Genomic DNA, 22,104 nt, shown 5'->3' with positions numbered 1-22,104 from the left:
AGTTTAGATTCATCCTTTTATAACAGGTGTTGTTGTTTGTACCACCAGATGGCACCATCATCGTGCTGTTGTCTTTTTCTCTGCCTGACAGGAAGCGGTCCAGGAAGAAACCCGCTGCCCTCGCAGTGAAGGAAAAAGCCAGTGTGAGCAGCGGCGCTGGCATCGACCTGGAGTCCAGCGGGGAGTTTGCCAGCGTGGAGAAGATGTTGGCCACGACGGACGCCAACAAGTTCAGCACCTACCTGCAGACCGGAGCTGCAGACCTGGGAGGGAAGAGAGGTAAAGAGAGGAGGAGGATGGACACAGTGCATGAATGATGGAAAAATGATGATGCTTAATTCAAACCCCGTCCTGTGAACAGATGTCGACAGAGCAGGAGGAGTGGAGGAGAAGGAGGGAGGAGCGAAGGAGGAGGCGAAGTCGGCGACGATGCCACAGTCCAAAGGAAAGAAGAACGCCTACTCCAACTCTGTCCAGAAGATGACCTGCCCCTTCTGCCCCCGAGTGTTCCCCTGGGCCAGCTCTCTGCAGAGACACATGCTGACACACACTGGTAATACACAAAATACACAATCGCACAACAAGTAGTCCTCAGACGAGACGAGCGATTTGATTGGTCGACCCCACAACGTCCGTCTCCTCACGTGAATCCTTCCGTCTTCCTTCAGGCCAAAAACCTTTCCCGTGTCCGAAGTGCGACGCCTTTTTCTCCACCAAATCTAACTGTGAGCGCCACCTGCTGAGGAAACACGGCGTGACCCACCGGACGCTGCGACGCAACGGCGCCCTCGCCAAGAAAGATGGAGACGAGGGATCGCACGAGAGTGCAGGTACAGCACTACGTCTCTCGTAAATAGGGAGTCAGACTCAGATTTAGAAGCTGGTACATGAAACAAAGTGAGAACACACACAGGTAGATCATCAGAGTTTAGTCCGTGAATCCACCTGGATAGTCTCAGAGACATTTCAGGCTGTCGGTGGAGGTTTGACTGAGTGTCTGATTGCGGAGTGTGGTCTCGGGCTCCGTTTTCCCAAAAAGTTGGATCTGGATCGACTCCTCCCGCACGCCAGAGCGTTTTTTTGCGTCAACCCCTGCGTTCCGGGCTGCCGGTGTGAACACGGATCACCCCACTGAGCGCCTGATCCTGTAGGAATCCGCGCTTAGTGCCGTAAAGCGTTTAGATTATCAGAGGAAGTTTAATAAAGTGGATTTAACATGAAATCAGCTTTCTGTTTTCTGTGTTCACCTTCATCGCTCACCGTCTCGGTTTGTTCTGATTGTGTTTTTCTGCAGAAAGTCAGTCAGAGACGGAGCAGCTAGCACCAGAAGCACAAGACCTCAGCACCTCTGCAGACTCAGGCTCCGCCCCCACCGCAGAGAGCCCCTCCCCCTCCGAACAACAAGAGGCGGAGTCAATGACGCCGAGCCCCACCCACAAACCAAGCCACGGTTAGTCATTAGAAACAAGTGGAGCTGATTAGTCAGGTTAATGAGCAAATCACGTGACCATCTGATTCATCTGAGTAGTCTGAGGATCTCTGATGTGTTTCTGTCAGTATGTTTCTACTCTCAGACATGAGGTAAACGTTACTGTGTCTGACCTCAGAGGCTCCATGAGCAGAAACGTGGTGATTGTATGGAGGACTGGGCAGGTCGTGGTGACTTTTCTCCAAATTCACAGATTTTTATGTCAAAAGTTGCCAAAAACACGACCTACGACCTCGTCACTGCTGTGTGAGATGTTTGTTCTCCTGAGGTCTGAAGGGGAGTTTAAGAAAGAGACGTATTTAGTATGTTCTATGTTTTGAATTTGAACTGCAGCACCATTCTTAACCACTAGATGTCACTGTTAGTTACACATTGTTCCTTTAAGCTGAGCTGAACACCCCGAATCTGTCACAGCTGTTCTGTGTACAAGATAATTAACTTAGTGATCTGTATTTCGCTCTGAATTTACTTTAAACTGTAAACTCTACAAAGATAATGTAGATGTTCATGTAGGTGATGAGGAAGGAGGAGAAGTTCAGTAAGAAAGAAAATGTCAAACCATCGCTGCAGTGTTATTTAAAACATATTTTATCAGTATGATTTTCAAAATAAAAGTCTAGTTGTGGCGTTTAACTTTTAGCAGTACTTCAAAATAAAAGTCTGGCTGTGGTATTTAACTTTCAACAGTACTTCAAAATAAAAGTCTGGCTGTGGCGTTTAACTTTCAACAGTACTTCAAAATAAAAGTCTGGCTGTGGCATTTAACTTTCAACAGTACTTCAAAGTAAAAGTCTGACTGTGGCATTTAACTTTCGACAGTACTTCAAAATAAAGTGACGTTGTCTGTGCTGCAGGTTACAGTCCAGATGAGGAGCAGGAGACTGAAACCACAGAGCAGCCGGACCAGCAGGAGGAGCCAGAGCCCCGAGCAGCACCGGGAAAACAACCTCCACAGAGCAGCAGCGCCAAGGTGAGGCTACCTGAGCGTGGTGTCGTCTGGACGTGCTGTCGCTACGTCCGCTCAGTGCTGACCTCAGCTCCTCTCTTCCAGGTGGAGAGCGCCGACGACGACGACTGCCACAGCAACAAAAGTCTGGACCTGAACTTCGGCAAAAAGCTGATCGACTTCAAGCTCTGCACGTCCTCGAGCCCCGCTCAGGAAGAACAACCCTCCCAACCTCCATCCTCGTCCACCTCTTCGTCCTCTACATCCTCTACCTCTGCTCCCCAAGTACCAACAGAGAGCCAAGAGAAGGAGAGCAGTGCTACAACCACCTCCTCCTCCCCCTCGTCCTCCAGCAGCCCCGTGGTGAAGCAGCAGCCAGACTACAAACATGTCTGCCGAGTGTGCAAGAAGAGTTTCCGCTACGCCACCACCCTCGCTCGGCACGAGAGGGCACACCTCTCCGAGGAGACGCCGACTCCAGCGCCAGTGGAGGAGAACCCGCCAGTGAAAGAGGAGGCGATGGAGAGCGACGCCGCCAAACCGACCGAGGAGGAGGAGAAAGAGGAAGAGCAGAAGAAGAAGGAGGTGGAGACAGAGGAGGAGGAGGAAGGAGGAGTGAGGGGAGGCGAGAGCGAGGGAGGAGAGAGCGGGGATTCGGAGGAGGAGGAGAAGGAGAAAGAGGAGAGGAGCGACGAGGAAGCGTCAGAACCAAAGAGTTTAGAAGGAGGAGAGGCGACAGGAAGACGAGTCGACAAGAGGAAGAAGATCTGTAACGTCTGCGGCAAAAGATTCTGGTCTCTGCAGGACCTGACCAGACACATGAGGTCCCACACAGGTACGACACACACACACACACACACACACACACACACCTCAGTGTATGGCTCTCGATATAAACCCCGCCTCCCCCTCCCCTCCAGGTGAGCGGCCATACCAGTGTCAAACCTGCGAGAGGACGTTCACCTTGAAGCACAGCCTGGTTCGCCACCAAAGGATTCACCTGAAGCCCCGCGGAGCTGACGGAGGCTCGGCCGGCAACGACGACGCCGCCAGCGAGGATGGAGACTCCTGCACCCCGACCCCGACGTCCACCTGCCCGCCCTCGGAGAACGAAAGCGAGTGCGGCAGCGGCAGCGCTGCGGGGGCAAAGGAGCTGGAAGAAGAGGACGCAAAAGAGGAGCGCGAGGAGGGCGACGTAGCAGAATCGTCCACGTCGAAGGAAGAAAGCGCCGCTAAGCGAGCCGAGCCTGGTGCAGATTCAGAACCGGCAAACGCCGTAGAAGAACCGGACTGCGAGGAGAAAACAGAACTTTCTGCAAACTCGGCGACGCAACCTTCGCCTTCCGGTGACGACACGACTCCCAGCCAACAAGCTACTGACACAAAGACGACCGCCAGCGACGACGACGACTCGGCGAAACAGACGCCCGAAGCGAACCTCTCCAAAGAACCCTCGCTCTCGCCCTCCAGCTCGCTGACAGACGAGTCCGCGGCAGCCGCCCCTGCAGACGGCTTCATCCAGCTGCTGGAGATCCACGCCAAGCCCCCTCTGGAGCACATCCTACCCAACGGAGAGCCTCCTCTGGTGGGGGTAGACTGAGGGGAAACTACCCCAACCCACCGGCTGTCACCACAGTGCCATACGACGGAAAGACGCTACACCATTGATGATGATGATGATGCAAAAACCAGCCCGGAAAACTTTTTTTGATAGAAAGACGAAAACCTCGTTTTCTTGAAGTGCCTTACTACTAGTCCGACTTTTTGCTATATCTTTATCTGCATTATTACGGAGGATGGATCTAATTTTTATAGCTTTTTATGATGACAATGATGATTTGCATTACTATTTTTTTGTGCGGGGAATCTATATTTCAGCAATAAAAAGAATAAAGTTATGATTTATTATTGTTCTAGATTCTGTTTGAGAATTGATGATCAACTTACGGAGACGCAGAGAAACAGACAAAGACTGAGACGGACTGTCGGATCTGTGTTTATTCTTCTGTATTTAAATCAGACCGAACAATCCAGTTTTAAGATTTCTGAACCAGCTTTTTCAAAACTCACCAGCCACTTCTCGAGCTCGACGAGCTCGATTCGGATCAAACTGAACCCGGAGGTGTGATTGGCTGGTAGGCTGCCAAAGTTGGCGGTCGTGAAACCAACCAGCAAACGGCGACTTGCGGCGACTTGCGGCGGCGTTTGGCCGACAGTCGTCGTCTCTCACTGTGTGACAATGGAAGCTCTTTTTTTTTTTTTTTTGTAACTGGAAACAAACAAACGCAGAAAGGCCGACGCCATCGTCGTCCTCAATGTCGTCCTCGTGGCTCGCTTCCACCGCCAGTCGCCGCCGTCTCAGCTGGCTCAGAAGAACATTCACGAACTTGTCAAAGTGGCGTCAGATTCGTGTGTCGATCAGTTTGTGTTCTCTGTGTTGTTTCTCACACTATCGATCCCTTCGAAGCCACCCTGTGAGTTGGTTTGTGTGTTTGATAATTTCTCATTCATAATCATTCTCAGTTGATTCCATGTGTGTACAGAGAGTTGAACATGTGGCACGTGATGCTAGAGTATTTTCTTTTTTCTTTGCGTGTGTGCGATTATCAGTGACATTTAGGTGTAGGGAGGGGAATTCTCGTGTTTCTTTTTTTATAACTGAACAAATCAAAAAATGTTTGTTGTGCGTGCGAATGAGTGTAACTCCCACCTGTCTCTCATCATCGCCCCCTTGTGTTCATTTAGGGTTTATCACAGGGCCTCCAGCGTGCTAACATTTATCGGCCGCTAACACGTGACCCGGGTTCAGTTTACCTCAACCTCTGCTTTTTAACTGCAACCATGAAAACAGCTCTGTAGGCGACCCGTTCAATCCTGTGTCTTCCTAAGCAGGCTCACTTCTTTGCTAGCCTGGTTTCCACTGTGGGCTAAAATCAGAGCTAGCCAGGGCTAACTCAAACACAGCTGGCCGAGGCTAACTTCAGCAACCATGTGCCTAGAAACGGCTTTAGCTTAGCATTCACCGCAGTTAATAAAAGGGCTAATGCTAGCTAGCTGTAGCTCGTTTTGGCTCAATGGACTTTAGCAACAGGGTCAAACACGAGCTAGCAGTGGCTAACAAGTCAGAAGAGATTATAGAACTACATATTTCTTTTAATTCCTCTGCTATGGTCGTTTAGCCCGAGCTAGCTCTTATCGTTAGCCTGAGCTTTGCACAGATGCTCAAAATAAATGCTAACTAGGACTAGCCGCCCAGAGACGACACGTTAACCCAGCTAACGAGCTTGTTTCGGTCAGTTAGCTCTAGTTATCAGCCACAGGTTAAGAAAGCGTGCACGTTAGGGCTAACTGACCAGACGAGCTCGCCCCCTATCCAGTATTATCGTAGCATGTTGAGTTAGCCCTGGACTGCTGTAGTGGTGTGTTGGCCTCTAGTCTTCTCGAGGACTCTCCCCCTGGTCCAGTCTATCCAGAGACAAACAGAAGAGCTAATAAACTTTCATTTCTACGTGACATGTACGTCAGCTGTTTTTTTGTTTTGTTTTTTACTAGAGACACCTGAAGTGGACGGTCAAACGAGCCGTCACTGAGGTCGTTAGATATCTGAAGACGTGGTTATGAATTTGGCGTTGGAGACAATCAGCTGTAATTTTCAGATTTTTTAAACTAAACCCCAACAGCTAGACGACGGGGTGGAAGGGATTGGACGGACGGACGGATGGATGGATGGATGGATGGATGGATGGATGGATGGATGGACAGGTGTGAATGAACTGTGTTACCCTGCTGCACACACAAACATAACACAAGTAAAAGGGCTGATTGGACCCCCCTCACATCAACCGGACAGTGCAGAGACGTTTGGATCACTTCCTGATCCTGATATCACGACCAGAGGGGGAGGGGTTGTGTGTGTGTGTGTGTGTGTGTGTGTGTTTTCTTTTCTTTGTTTGTGTGTGAAGATGAATATAGCTAATTTTTCTTCTTGTACATTTTCGTCTCTGTTAATTTTTTTTATATAAAGCAACCTCATAATCAAAACGAATCGAACCTCAGCGGCTCATAACAGAACTGTAAGGCGACGACGGTCAGTCAGCTCGTCGGTCGAACAGAAAGAAATATTGAACAACCACAACTGGACTAACCGTCTGACTGACCGGGCGCTGCTGTGAACTGGCACTAACAACTTCCAAAACTACTACTACTACTACTTCTACTACTAGTACTACTACAGTGGAATATCGCGACACAATCAAGAGAGAGAGAGAGAGTGTTTGCTACATGATGCTCTGCAGTCCTGATAGAAAGAATTCATCTTCAGCATCTGTGTAACGAAGACGTTTTTTAAGAGCTGACTGTCGCTGTTGTTGTTCCGGTCGCTGATTGGACAAAACGTTCACACGGCTCACCGGAGATCAAACCACGTGGTTCAGACTTCGACTTCCTCCACGTTGGACTTGATCGACGGTCCGAGTGAATCCACGTAACGTAACTTAACGTGACGGATGAGCTCAGATTAATTAAGAGCTTTAATTAGCGCTGAAACAAACTCTCTCTCTCTCTCTCTCTCTCTCTCTCTCTCTCTCTCAGCTGTTTAATCCCTCTCCCTTGGGAATATGCGTCTATGTACATCTGACTTTGTGTGTGTGTGTGTGTGTGTGCACGGCCATATGAATACTGGACTTCCATTCGAATGCACGTGGACTGTTTTTAAATGTATTTATTTGGATCCCAGGTGTGTGTGAGTGAGTGAGTGAGTTTCTACAATGACTTGAGAAGAAGCCATGTATTAAATATCACATTTATGCTGCAGAACTGTTTTGAGGAACTGATGGTTTGTGTCGCGGACTAACGGACGAGCAATAAGAATCCCTCTGAATCCAAACCAAAAGCTTTACGTAGATCTCCTGTACGACTTTGAACGGACTGTCTGGGTCTCTCGGTTCTGTTGTTGTTGTTGTTGTTGTTGTTCTTGTTGTTGTTTAGTTTGGCTGAGAAATGATTTTTTTTTTTTGTGTTTCTTTTTTCTCCTCTATGACATATAAATGCGTATAAAACTGTGAAAATCCATTGTGTTCAGTTAAAGGGTGAGTTTTAGGTTAGTTTTTTTTTTTTTGCATGTTAATCTAATTTGTTCAATTATGGATGATTTCTCCTTTCTCCATCTCCACACACACACACACACACACACACACACACACACACACACACACATATAAATATATATAATCTCGCTCTCAGGGTCTTTCACAAATCCATTATTCGAAATGCTTCATGTTCTTATTTCCTGAGTTGCAACTTGTTCTTTCCAAGTCCTGATTATTATTATTTTTTTTTTTTTTTAATTAATGATTCAGAACTGTCAATCACTACATTTAGCACTTGACTGTGAACTCGTCATCGTCCTAACGCCCCCCCATGTCACCACATTTTGGTTCACATCTTTTCTGTTTCCTGTCTTGGTTTAACCCTCGTGTAACTTCCTGTCCTGGTCAGAGGTCAAAGGGAACGCCGGAGAGGACACACACACACACACACACACACACACACACACACACACACGCTGGACCTCAATCAGAAAGCATTAACACGCAATCATGTGGAAAACTTTTCCGTGGTTGCGTTACCTTCCTTCCTCCCTTCCTTCCTCCCTTCCTCCTTCCCGTCCTCGTCTGTCCTCTCCTCCTCCTGCTGTTAGTAAAACATGACAGTGTTTCACAAAGTCAAGAGATGTAAACCTGTTCTGTATTCAACCCAATAAGAAAAAGCAATAAAGATTATATTAAGGAAAGGTGTGTGAATCAAATGCTGTCCATGCTTTTGTCTTTCTTTACTCAAAGTCCAGCACAGCTCAGATTACAGAACATAATATTCTAAATATAAGAGACGCTGTCAGCCTGTTTGTGCTTCAGTCAAGCAGCTGACGCTTTTATCCAAAGTGACTTAGTGAGGCCAGGACGTGTTGGTGCAGCAGTAAGATACAGATGTGTCATGTCCAGCTGTAGAGGACAGATGTGTCATGTCCAGCTGTTGGTGGTGTTGTAGAGGAGGTCCTCTCTGAAGAGCTGGAGGTCTTCAGGAGGTCTGTGAAGGTAGAGAGGGACGCCCCTGATCTGTAGGAACTGGTAGGACGTTTATTGAATTTAAAGCACTTTATTATTCCAACATTTGGAGCCACACTCATTTTAACACACACACACACACTTCTGATTTCCTGTAAACATAGAACAGGTTGGACCAGTTCTATCAGTCAGTTTGTCCAGTCTCCATTTCTCGGTGACGGAGCAGAAGGAGGAGAAGTGAAGGCTGAGGCAGGGTGAGTGTTAATCCAACATTTGATTTATTACATTATTTTATTATTGTCTCAACACAAACTACTTCATTTCTCCGACTCGCCGGTGTTTTGGTTCAACGAGTGACCGAGTTAACTGGTGCCCGTCAGTGTGAGGCAGTTTCAAACAGGAAGAGAACACGTAGCTGTCGTCGTGAATTGGGTTTTACTTCCCCACTAACTAGGGAAAAACAGGCCTAACCTGGTTAGGTGGAAAACTGGACTACCGGAGGTCTCCAAGTCAAATTAAAATAACCCTTTAAAAGGTCAAGTTTTGACACAAAATTGTCGTTGCCGACATTGTCCCACAATCACAAATGTAGCCGCAATCATTCAGTCGAGCAGCCGAGCCTGCAGAGCTGAACCAGGAATAGGCAACAATACCAATGCCTTATCGCCTGGCCTCAGATGGGTGTCCCTATCAGACCACGTCTTCATTTTTGTCTGCACAACAGCAATGTTTCCCTTCGCCGACTCACAAGCACGGTGAAGTCTAAACCAAAAGTTTTGCATCACTCACCTTTCCTGAGCTCATTGAACAACATGTTCAAATAAAGTTGAACAAACACAAATCACAGCAGCCTGTTCATCAGAATATGACACATGTTTACATTACAGTCATTTGACAGACACTTTGTCTAAAGTTACAGTTTGCTGCGTTCATTATGTTGCTCAGGGACACTTTGACATGTGGACAGGAGGAGCTCAAGTTTCAAACCACAAACCTTGTGATCAATGTCTGACCAGCTCAGGCTGAACAACTGACCAGCTGAGCTACAGACGCTCATGTTGATGTGCTTTGTGAAGTAAAGAGTCGATTTTTAAAATGAAATGTCAGATTTTATTTGACTTTAACTTTTATATTCTCTGTCATCACAGACTTTCTCGCTGTGGACTCTCAGAGACTCTCTGTGAAGTCGTGGCCTCAACTCTGAAGTCCAACCCCTCCCATCTGACACACCTGGACCTGAATGACAACATTGACCTGAAAGATTCAGGAGTGAAGACACTGTCTGCTGGACTGCAGAGTCCAAACTGTAGACTGGAGACTCTCAGGTCAGTTCATGTGTTCTGGTCTTGTACAGTGTATATCTACCAAATTTAAATCCAGAACAGAAGTTTTTCTGATCTGTCACCATCGACAGACGACACTTCAACATGTAATGATGCTTCCATTCAGGAAGTGATGTCACCTTGTGTTGTGACTCAGCCAGTAAACAGGAGTATAAATAATCCACTATATTTGTACGGGGAGGTCCAAGGTTACATTTCAGAGGAAGACAACATTCATGTCACTTTGCACATTTGATCCAGTTCTAAAGATGATTGAGGATGAAGCTCACAGTCAGTCAGCTGTGTGCTGATGGAGATGACAGTGGTGATGAGGATAGTCTAAATCTGTGCTGTGAAATGAGAGCATCACAAGTGCAGGGACACGTGTTAAAGAGGGTTAGAAAGGTTTGTTTGGACTTTAATAATCAGTTATTTTGAACTCTATAGAAAACATCTGTCTCAGTATTTTTCATAAAAATTGTTGAAACAGGACAAATGTCTGATAATGATGTCTGAGGTCTTCTGTCTACTATTTCTACTTGAAGTAGAAATATTTCTTTGGTTTCTGTTGATTTCAATGTGTTTCCACAAATTATGTCTGATCGTTGATATTAATGTCTTTATTTTGATTTATGTGAGACATTTTATATAAGAAAACTGAATGAACAACACATTTTTATAAAAAATATCTTTTTGTGTTTTCAAACCTGAACACATCTGATTGGATTATAAATGGATTTTTATCAACATCATTTATTCTTTATTCAGATTGGAGTTCTGCAGTTTGTCAGAGATCAGCTGTGCTTCTCTGGCCTCAGCTCTGAAGTCCAACCCCTCCCATCTGACAGAGCTGGACCTGAGTTACAACAACCTGCAGGATTCAGGAGTGAAGCTGCTGTGTGATTTTCTGGAGAGTCCACACTGCAGACTGAAGACTCTGAGGTCAGTTCACTGACTCTCTGTTACTATTGTAGATCTGATGTTTAATTAACAATTGAAGCTAATTTATGTTCAGACATAACTTACATCCATAAAGTTGTAAATGTCCTTTTGTTCATATTTTCATGTTTGTTGTATTAAATTTAGTCTGCAGTCACAAAGACTTGTGTTTCTTAAAGAAACTAGAAAATGTCTCTGTTAGTGGTTAAAGTCAATGAATGTTTAGAATTGTTGGTCAATGGTCACATCTGTATACATTATTCAGATTGAGGGACTGCTGGTTGTCAGAGATCAGCTGTGCTTCTCTGGCCTCAGCTCTGAAGTCCAACCCCTCCCATCTGACAGAGCTGGACCTGAGCTTCAACAACCTGCAGGATTCAGGAGTGAAGCTGCTGTGTGATTTTCTAGGGAGTCCACACTGCAGACTGAAGACTCTGAGGTCAGTTCACTGACTCTCTGTTACTTTTGTAGATCTGATGTTTAATTAACAACTGAAGCTAATTTATGTTCAGACATAACTTACATCCATAAAGTTGTAAATGTCCTTTTGTTAATATTTTCATGTTTGTTGTATTAAATTTAGTCTGCAGTCACAAAGACTTGTGTTTCTTAAAGAAACTAGAAAATGTCTCTGTTAGTGGTTAAAGTCAATGAATGTTTAGAATTGTTGGTCAATGGTCACATCTGTATACATTATTCAGATTGAGGGACTGCTGGTTGTCAGAGATCAGCTGTGCTTCTCTGGCCTCAGCTCTGAAGTCCAACCCCTCCCATCTGACAGAGCTGAACCTGATTGACAACAAGCTGCAGGATTCAGCAGTGAAGCCTCTGTCTGATCTTGTGGAGAGTCCACACTGCAGTCTGCAGACTCTGAGGTCAGTAGAGGGTTGCAGTCAGTCCATGTTGGTCTCAGCAGTATTGTACTAAACACAGTTAGTATCAAAGCACAGATCCAGTATTTCCTGTAAACCTCCAACCTTCTCAGCGGCTGCTTTCCTCATTGAAGCTGTGAGAGGAGAACGGTGACAGGCTTCAGGATTGGACAGAAGGACAGATATATGTATTTAGACACATCTGCTGTCTGTCTTCTTCTTTCATCAGGTGGAAGATGTGATCTCTGTCAGAGTGTGAGTGGTGAGAAAGGTGTTTGTGTTGAGAGAGGATCAGCTGAGTCCTGATGATCCAGAGAGGTTGAAGCAGCAGCATCAGCTCTGACTGGGCCATGTTACTGGGAGGTGCAGTGGAGAGGAGAGCTTCATCCAGCAGAGACTGACGGAGGAATCACAACAAGTGGAGATGACTGTCAGCGCTGCAGTCTGAACTGCTCTGAGATCAGCTCCACTGTCAGACACAAAGTCCACCATCATCATGTGTGTTTCTCTGGATCATGTGACATTCTTCATTCATTCATAACTGAACCCAAAGAGCTTCTACAGATTAGTTCAGTTCATGACAACATAACTGCTTTGCTTTCTGTTGCAGCTCCATCCTGTGGACTGATGGAGAACTGCAGTTAATGTCCACATTTAGTTCTGTTTATTAGCATCAATAACAGACGTTTGTCCCAGTTTAACAGATGATTTTTGGACAGAAACAAGAAGATCAAACCTGTAGAAAGTTTGGATTGAATCGAAGCTTCACTGGCGTCTACAAACTGAATTCTGACTCTAAACTTAAATATCATTGTTATTGATATCTTGATATATCTATCTACCATGATATCTTCATCAGTCGTCTTTCTGCGTTCGAAAGTTTGACGTCTTGGAGATCGTGTGTCTGAGAAACATGACATGTGTTTTGGGGGTTGCACAGTGGAGATGCCTTAGGTCCATTATTATTCTCACTGTACATGCTGCCACTTAGTGACATCATTAGAGAGCACAATGTATGTTTCCATAATTGCAGATGACACGCGACTGTACGTCACAGCTGAACCAAATGATGCTGCAGCTATAAACTCCATTACTACCTGTCTGTAGTCAAGAAATAAATGGATGAGAGACAATTTCTTCAAGTTAAACGGAGGACAAAACTGAAACCCTACTAGTCGAGCCTAAAACAAATAGAAAAATGATGTTAATGATAATAATCTAGAAGAAATCAACTCTCTGGATTAAATCTGAGTTTTACAAATCTTGGTTATCCTAGATTCAGGTCAAAGATTCAAGTCCCACATTAACAAGAACGACCATTTATTAATCAAAAAGATGCTGAAAAACTGACTGAAACAAAAAACACTGAGAGACTTCAGCTCAAAATCAGGATGCAGCCTTTGTCAATGACGGGCCAAAGTTATTGAACACACTGCCTGCCTGCAGGGAAGCCAGCTCGCTAAATATTTAGAAAAGAAAGTTCAAAACGTCTCTCTTCACTTCAGCCGTTAGCTCACTCTGACTTTCCTGATACAGGCCTGAAACTCCTTTCTGTACTTTGCTTCACACTCATGCACTTCTTTAAAATGTGTTTTAACTCAGTTTATGCTTTTTTCGTAATCCATCTTTGAACTTTCATTGTTATTATTCAGTGGTTTATTTCCCATCTTCTGTCACATTAATAATGGCATTCTCTCCCAGTTTTTAGGTTTATTTCCATGTTAAGCACTCGGTTCATGTGATTTCTGTGTTGTAAACCACTTTGCTCTACATGTCTTTAATTTTTATACAAAGTTTATTAGCAATGGGAAGAACAAGGTCATTATAGTTTAAATGCACTCTGACCAGGTTTCAGAAACCTGATATCAGGTTTGTCTCTTTGACTGAGTCTGAGTCTAACTGACAGCATCGAACAAATTTGACTTATCACAAAACAACAATTAGTTTCAAGTGGCGTTAAATATGTAAAAGTATTTTTTCACGTGGTTCAACATTGTTAGGAAACATATCCTGCAGTTTGTAATGAATAAAAAAATCTGATTTATAATCTGATTTGTGTTATGCCCAGTTTTGTTTTTCATTGGTAGCGCACACCAGTGATTAATTTGAATGAAACTTTCAGGTGATGTTTCAGGTACTTATGTGGACATATCCTGTGAGTTTTGTAATAACAAGGACAATGCTGACAGTCCCTGAACGCATCAACCATGTAAAGGCAGACTCACACCGGAGGCGTTACAGCAGCGGAACGGCAGTGCCGCGGTCACCATAGCAAATAGCCGCCAGTCTAGTCAATGAGAGCACTCACACAGGGCGCATCTCAGAAGCGTCTCAGCAGCGTCTCTCTGCGCCACGGCGCGAGCTTTTCGTAGCATTTCAATTTTTGCCGTGAGCCGCTGCTAAACCTCGTAAATTTCAACAGAGCACTGCGCACCAGACAGGAAATCCGACACAGAATCAACGTAATAAACTTCCGCCCCCTTTCAAAATAAAACACAATACGCAGTTGATGCAGCTTTTTACAACTTCACATCAACGTTACGTCATGACCGGTGGCACCAGGTGATCAAAGATCGATCAAAGGGTCTCAACATGAACGATGAGAGACTAATTGTTGAAGTGGAACAACACACAATCATTTATGACACAACAGATGCTTTTTATAATCTCCTCCACGTCGGAGAAGCAAAGTCAGCTGTTTGTTGTTGTTTTCTTTATACACAGTTTATCGCGGGGTCTCGCCTATGTCCAGGATTCTCCTGCCGTTCCGCTGCTGTAACGCCTCCTGTGTGAGTCCCGTGTACTGCTAAAATCTTTAACTTCATGTCATCAGCAACACTCATTTGACACTTAAAGGCTTTCAGACAGCTCTCACCTGTTAATTATGATGGAAAGTTAAAATTACAAAATAAGACATTACTTTTTCCAAAAAAACTTTGAGGCCATTTTTAAAAATTGTCTGCCACGTTACACAGGCTAACCTACAAAAGATACGGTAAAATGACAGAAAACGGGGCAAAACTTACAGCTTCCAAGTTTGAGGTCAAGTCACAGGCAGCCAGTACGATCCATGAGAAAACATGCGCAGTTCTTCAGTCATTGAGGCACGATTACGTAAAAAATAAAATTAATCGTCCAGTTTTATCCAGGGGTCCGGCGCTTGCGGGCGATAAAATGGCGAGTGCCGCAAAGTTGTGGGTGGAGATGCTCAGATGGAGCAGGCGGTACAATTCTCACGTGCCGACACCTCATGTCCCAACTGGACCAACATCTGAACATGAACATGTTTACTGACAAACCGAGCTCTCTCATTTCACAGTTTCTGGACTGACAGACTCTCCAGATACAGAGCGTCAATATGACCGACGCTTTATCGAAAAATCAAAAATCAAAGTTAGCTAGGAAAAAGCTAGCATTAAACTCTCACTGTGTTAAATGGCAATTTGAAATCCACACTTAAATATGTATAAATCATTAATAACTGTTTTTACACCCAGCTCCTCTATCCAGTTCATAGTTTTGCCCTTATTAACGTTTAAAATATGATTTATCATCAACGAGCTAATTGTTAGCCTAGCTAGCTGCCTATGTGTTTGCGTTAGCTTGCTAGCCGTAGCAACATTAGCTGTAACACGTAACTAGAGACGGTTCCTGTAACTTCAGCTGCAGATAAAAGAAGCTCCTTTAACTGTGATGAGTGAACTTATAAACCAGCTGGAAAGACAAAGATCCAAACTTACTGTGGATTTAGTGTTTTCCTCCAAACCTGCTCAGTCTCTGCTGTCCGCCGTCTTCACTCACGCCCCGGGGGGTCTGGAGCTCGTGGTCAAATGGGTAAAATGGCGAACCGCAAAGTTATTTCTCCAGCTGTGGGTGGAGATGCTCAGATGGAGCAGATGGTACAATTCTCACGAGCCGACACCTCATGTCCCAACTGGACCAACATCTTAAACACGTTTACTGACGAGCCTCGCTCTCTGAACACTGACTGGGTTGTTTCATTTCATAGTTTCTGGACTGACAGACGCTCCAGATATGGACGTGCAGAAATACTAAAGATGTTATTTTTTTAATAACATGTCCCCTTTAAATTGACTGAACACCCCTGGAAACCGAACCCTCTGTAAGACTTGGCTCCAGGTCGACTACAGTTATTCAGCACCAAGTATATTAACATACACTACTCTGGATATCTCAATATATCAACAAAGAGCCCAAATTTAAACCACACTGTGATTGCCCTTTAAACACTTCTCTCAGTCTCTGCTGACAGTAACTTACCGTACATGCACATCTTGAGCCTGGTGTCTCTGAAAGCTGTTTTTCATTCATGCATACCTTTCAGTTTTTCCCCTGTCCGGTTCATCTGAGAGGAGAGCTTGTTGATTCGACTGTAGGCCGGCATCCTTCTAATACACGCCTCCACCCATGTTCTTCCCACGGTGGCAAAACGGCCGACCTAGAAGGTGGTCGGGGAAATATTTCCACAGAATATTAAAGCTGTACAAAAAATGCCATGCAGGTACATAGGAACATATTTGTACTCACAGACAATATTTATATATTTGCCCAGTTGATGCCTGATGAAGGAAAAACTTGACTTTCTTTAAAAATAAAAAAGATTCACATTAAACAGCTTCACTGTAACAACATGGCGGACGCTTTATGAACCGCTCAAATAAAACAAAAGATATTTTCCCGCTCAAAGAAAATCAAAGCTAGCTGAGAGAAAGCTAGCATTAAATCCACACTTATAATAATTAAAAAGCTCTGTTAACTGTTTTTACACCCAGCTCCTCTGTCCACTTCATAGTTTTGCCCTTATTAAAGTTTAAAATATGATTTAGCATCAAAAAGCTAATTGTTCCGCCATCTTCTTCTCTGTCCTTCGTCTCTTTTCCCGCCGCGCACATGCGCATTAAAACCCGTTATGCTGCGTTCAGGGACACTGGGAAATGTGAAACTTCTCAGTTTTAAAGTGCTTCACATGAATTCCCGCCTTTTTTTTTTTTTACCATTGCTAACTTTAAATCTGGACGTTTTTAAATCGATCTGAAGGTGGGCCATGTACATATATTATCATTGTTTATGTTTATGTTTGCACAGATATTCTGGCTTCACAAACTCCTGCACTGTGGCATGTGAACACCTGGTATCAGGGTTCTGCTCTCCTGTGATCGGTGTCCTGCTCACTTTTGTTTTCTATTTGTAGTTTAAATGAAACTTTCAGCTTATGTCTGAATCTTGTGTTGAATGACATTAAACATGTAAATATAAAGTGTGTGTTTAGTTTGGTCTGTTCGATGAACACACACACACACACACACACACATCACTTGAAGTTTGTTCATTCCAGTTTTCATGCACTTGTTGATATTCTGTTTGTTTCTCAGCAGTTTCTGAGCTGTTTCATATGAAGGACTGTTCTGTCCATTTTCACACTTTATACAATCTCTATAATTCTTGTTTGATTGGAGAGGATGTGAGTGGAGGCCATCCTCCCTCTTGAAGAGCCAACAGAACATCCCCCTCTTCATCCTCATTCAATGAACGGAGCCACTTTAAATGGTTTAGTTCCCAACAATGAATTCTTTCCATGTTTTGCTCCATGAGAGATGAGTTTGATTTCTAAACAGTAAGGAAGCTCTCTCTCTTTCCCTCTTGTCTCTGCTAGTATTTGGTATTTCAGGGGTTAAAGACAGGTGAAGTAAAGATGTGAGTCGAGTTGACAGCAGCTCCTTACGTTACTGTAAGTGTAATAATCTGTAATGTAGTGAGTATCTGGATGATGAAGATGAAGAGCACTGGCTGCTGTAGTTTGATCACAAAGGTTAGCTTCAGTGAGGTAGCTGCTGAAATGGCTGCTGCTCAAAGTGTTTAACTATCAGTGTTTTCAGTTCAGCGTCACACAGTCTGATGAAATGTGAAGAGGAACATGAGAAATGATGTGCGGGGGAAATAGATCATTGATTAAATCTGTGCCAGGACCAAATAAATAGAAGTGAAGGAGTTAAAAATAAGACTTAGAGTTCAATAAATGTAGCTTTCATTTCTTTGATCAACTGGTTGGTGTTGTGGAGAAATTCCTGAAATCAATGGCACCAGGTCAGGAGGGAAGAAAGTGTTCAGGAGCCTCTGATGTCTTCTGCTGTGATATTTATTGAAGCTTGATCAAGGAGAATCAGAGACATCCTCACATCCAATCAGGTATGCATATGAGTCGCTCTCTATTCTGCCCAACTCATGCTGGTGGTCAGACTTTAAACCCTACAGATAACAGCACACATACTATACGCCCAGAACTAGTCAGAGAGAATGTATTTCCCCATGTTAGTGTTACTGTCAGCACATTCTAGTCTGGAGACACTGTTGTCTGTTTATGTTCATGGAACGTCGACGGTTAGCGATCTATTCTGTCTTGGAGGCTTCTTTTCTCCGACCAACAGTCTAAAACCCTGAAAACATTGAATTTAAGATGATATGAAATAGATAAAAGCAGCAAATTCTTACATTTGGTCAAACAGGAAATGATGTGGGACTGTTTGTCTACAAACCTTGTGATCAATGGCTGACCAGCTCAGACTGAACAACTGACCAGCTGAGCTACAGACGCTCATGTTGATGTGCTTTGTGATGCAAAATGCACAGAGTCCATTTTTAGAATAAAATGTCAGATTTTATTTGACTTTAACTTTTATATTCTCTGTCATCACAGACTTACTGGCTGTGGACTCTCAGAGACTCACTATGAAGTCGTGGCCTCAGCTCTGAAGTCCAACCCCTCCCATCTGACACACCTGGATCTGACTAACAACGACCTGAAAGATTCAGGAGTGAAGCTTCTGTCTGCTGGACTGGAGAGTCCAAACTGTAGACTGCAGACTCTGAGGTCAGTTCATGTGTTCTGCTCTTGTACAGTGTATATCTACCAAATTTAAATCCAGAACAGAAGTTTGACATTTCTTTCAGTCTTCTTGTTTTCTGTGTTTGTCTGAGCACAAATCACAGCAGCTCTTTTTAAAGTTTGTCAGTGTGAACAGTTTGAATTGAGTCTGTACTCAAACTGGATTCATGTTATTAAGAAAACTGAAGGATTGATCCTTTAATGTGCTGCCATGAAACCAAGATTTATTTTAGTTTCATGTGAGACATCTCTACATGAAACATGAAAAGAACAACACGTTTTCAGGAAAAATGTCTTTTTATACAGAACCTTCAGAACTAACACACACACACACACACACACACACACACACACACACACACACACAGTGTTTGAAGTATCGTGTCTGATCACTTCAACATGTAATGATGCTTCCATTCAGGAATCGATGTCCCTTTGTGACTCAGCCAGTAAACAGGAGCTTAAATAATCCACTATATTTCTACAGAGAGGTCCAAGGTTACATTTCAGAGGAAGACAACATTCATGTCACTTTGCACATTTGATCCAGTTCTAAAGATGATTGAGGATGAAGCTCACAGTCAGTCAGCTGTGTGCTGATGGAGATGACAGTGGTGATGAGGATAGTCTAAATCTGTGCTGTGAAATGAGAGCATCACAAGTGCAGGAACACGTGTTAAAGAGGGTTAGAAAGGTTTGTTTGGACTTCAATAATCAGTTATTTCATTAAGTCTTATTTATTAATTACATGTTGCCTTTTTTGAACTCTATAGAAAACATCTGTCTCAGTATTTTTCATGAAATTGTTGAAACAGGACAAATGTCTGATAATGATGTCTGAGGTCTTCTGTCTACTTGTTGAAGTAGAAATATTTCTTTGGTTTCTGTTGATTTCAATGTGTTTCCACAAATAATGTCTGATCATTGATATCAATGTCTTTATTTTGATTTATGTGAGACATTTTATATAAGAAACTGAATGAACAACACATTTTTATAAATAATGTCTTTTTATGTTTTCAAACCTGAACACATCTGATTGGATTATAAATGGATTTTTATCAACATCATTTATATTTCATTCAGTTTGGATAGCTGCAGTTTGTCAGAGATCAGCTGTGCTTCTCTAGCCTCAGCTCTGAAGTCCAACCCCTCCCATCTGACAGAGCTGGACCTGAACAGAAACGACCTGCAGGATTCAGGAGTGAAGCTGCTGTGTGATTTTCTGGAGAGTCCACACTGCAGACTGCAGACTCTGAGGTCTGTTCACTGAATCTCTGTTACTATTGTAGATCTGATGTTTAATTAACAAGTGAAGCTAATTTATGTTCAGACATAACTTACATCCATAAAGTTGTAAATGTCCTTTTGTTCATATTTTCATGTTTGTTGTATTAAATTTAGTCTGCAGTCACAAAGACTTGTGTTTCTTAAAGAAACTGTAGAAAATGTCTCTGTTAGTGGTTAAAGTCAATGAATATTTAGAATTGTTGGTCAATGGTCACATCTGCATACAGAAGATCCTCTGAACTCAGATTTGTTTGAAATGATCAAGTTTACTTGTTGAAGTAGAAATATTTCTTTGATTTCTGTTGATTTCAACACACACACACACACACACACACACACACACACACACACACACACACACTCGGATTAGCAGCATGTTATTAATCTGTGTTGACATGAATGGTTGTCTGAATGTTGTGTCTGAACACATCTGATTGGATCAGAAATGCATTTTTATCAACATCATTTATTCTTTATTTAGATTGTGGGACTGCAGGTTGTCAGAGATCAGCTGTGCTTCTCTGGCCTCAGCTCTGAAGTCCAACCCCTCCCATCTGACACACCTGGACCTGAGTGGAAACAAGCTGCAGGATTCAGGAGTGAAGCTGCTGTGTGATTTTCTGGAGAGCCCACGCTGCAGACTGCAGACTCTGGGGTCAGACACCATTTTTTACTTCTGTGCTGAGATTAATATGATGTAAAAGTTGTGGTGACACTAAACTGCAGACATCATATTTTTGGTTTCTGTTGATTTCAATGTGTTTCCACAAATAATGTCTGAACACACACACACACAGATCAGCAGCATGTTATTAATCTGTGTCGACATGAATGTTGTCTGAATGTTATATAAATGGATTTTTATCAACATCATTTATTCTTTATTCAGATTGGAGGACTGCAGGTTGTCAGAGATCAGCTGTGCTTCTCTGGCCTCAGCTCTGAAGTCCAACCCCTCCCATCTGACAGAGCTGGACGTGGGAGGAAACGACCTGCAGGATTCAGAAGTGGAGCCTCTGTCTGATCTTTGGGAGAGTCCACACTGCAGACTGAAGACTCTGTGGTGAGTAGAGGGTTGCAGTCAGTCCATGTTGGTCTCAGCAGTATTGTACTAAACACAGTTAGTATCAAAGCACAGATCCAGTATTTCCTGTAAACCTCCGACCTTCTCAGCGGCTGCTTTCCTCAGTGAAGCTGTGAGAGGAGAACGGTGACAGGCTTCAGGATTGGACAGAAAGACAGAGAGAGAGAGAACAGTCAGCCAATCAGATGAGCCAGAAGCTCGTTGTGATCATGTGTTTTTGGTTGATGTGAAGACGACTGTTGTTGTTGTGTTCATGTCTACAGGAAATAAAGCTGATTCCAGCTGACAGCATTCCAAGATGTACAGAGACAGTGGTCCTCATTCATCAGATCTGATCTCAAAGTGTTTGTTCTCTCATTCCAACACTAAAGAACTGATCAGTTCATCTTTGTCACAGCTCTCAGATCAGTCTGACTGAAGCCTGCAAAGAAGCATCATTACATTTAGTGAGCATGTGGTCTTTGTACAGAGCAGAACCTCTGCTGAAGTCCAGGACCCACAGCTGAAAATGAAAGTGAGCAGTGAATGTCTCTCTGTTTCTGCACTGATGATGCGTTCAGGGACTGTCAGCACTTTATTTCCACTGTGTACTTGAGTGAAATGTGCAGAGTCAACAGACTTGATGCAGGTCTGTGAGCTTCAGTCCAACACGTTAACATGAGAGCTGACAGGAAGCTGGCTACGCTACACAGCCGCTCCACTTGTGTCTGAACAGGACTGAAGTCCTGCTGGTCTTTATACTGGATGTGCTGCATCACTGACTGACAGCTGATGAAGGGAGTCTCTGGAAACACTGATTCATGACTTCTGTTGTCTGTCTGCTTCTCTCATCAGGTGGAAGTGGTGAGAAAGGTGTTTGTGTTGAGAGAGGATCAGCTGAGTCCTGATGATCCAGAGAGGTTGAAGCAGCAGCATTAGCTCTGACTGGGCCATGTTACTGGGAGGTGGAGTGGAGAGGAGAGCTTCATCCAGGAGAGACTGACGGAGGAATCACAACAAGTGGAGATGACTGTCAGCGCTGCAGTCTGAACTGCTCTGAGATCAGCTCCACTGTCAGACACAATGTCAAGTCCACCATCATCACGTGTGTTCCTCTGGATCATGTGACATTCTTCATTCATTCATAACTGAACCCAAAGAGCTTCTACAGATTAGTTCAGTTCATGTCAACATAACTGCAGATGAACAGCCTTTGT

The 22,104-nt window shown here is 43.8% G+C and overlaps 1 protein-coding gene, 1 long non-coding RNA gene and 1 other non-coding gene across 7 annotated transcripts in view; all 3 read left to right on the top strand.

Moving 5' to 3' along the window:
• rreb1a (ras responsive element binding protein 1a) overlaps positions 1 to 8,226 on the top strand; it is a 50,111-nt gene extending 41,885 nt beyond the window's left edge. For 3 of the 4 annotated variants that reach the window (XM_019270066.2, XM_019270067.2, XM_019270069.2), the window contains 7 exons: positions 92 to 279; positions 362 to 553; positions 669 to 830; positions 1,295 to 1,450; positions 2,344 to 2,459; positions 2,541 to 3,270; positions 3,356 to 8,226. In XM_019270066.2, the coding sequence (XP_019125611.1) occupies positions 92 to 279; positions 362 to 553; positions 669 to 830; positions 1,295 to 1,450; positions 2,344 to 2,459; positions 2,541 to 3,270; positions 3,356 to 4,035 (2,224 nt within the window). In that variant the 3' untranslated portion in view covers positions 4,036 to 8,226. The remainder of the gene's footprint in view (positions 1 to 91; positions 280 to 361; positions 554 to 668; positions 831 to 1,294; positions 1,451 to 2,343; positions 2,460 to 2,540; positions 3,271 to 3,355) is intronic. The other variant, XM_019270070.2, reaches the window with a different exon arrangement.
• A 2,910-nt stretch (positions 8,227 to 11,136) lies between these two features.
• On the top strand, positions 11,137 to 13,682 carry LOC113744467 (uncharacterized). Of its 2 annotated transcripts, XR_003461560.1 has the most exons (3): positions 11,137 to 11,197; positions 11,460 to 11,633; positions 11,860 to 13,682. It is a non-coding gene; the product is annotated as an uncharacterized LOC113744467 (long non-coding RNA). The 2 variants fall into 2 exon arrangements; XR_003461559.1 differs by lacking the exon at positions 11,137 to 11,197 and having other exon boundaries at positions 11,369 to 11,633.
• A 4,016-nt stretch (positions 13,683 to 17,698) lies between these two features.
• On the top strand, positions 17,699 to 19,574 carry LOC109138971 (uncharacterized). Its single transcript, XR_003461558.1, has 3 exons — positions 17,699 to 17,837; positions 18,346 to 18,519; positions 19,022 to 19,574. It is a non-coding gene; the product is annotated as an uncharacterized LOC109138971 (transcript).
• The last annotated feature ends 2,530 nt before the right edge of the window (positions 19,575 to 22,104 follow it).

Source organism: Larimichthys crocea, chromosome XXIII (assembly GCF_000972845.2).
Source record: "Larimichthys crocea isolate SSNF chromosome XXIII, L_crocea_2.0, whole genome shotgun sequence".
NCBI lineage: Eukaryota > Metazoa > Chordata > Actinopteri > Sciaenidae > Larimichthys > Larimichthys crocea.
Note: the sequence above shows the minus strand (reverse complement) of the source record. Positions and strands in the feature narration are given on the sequence as shown.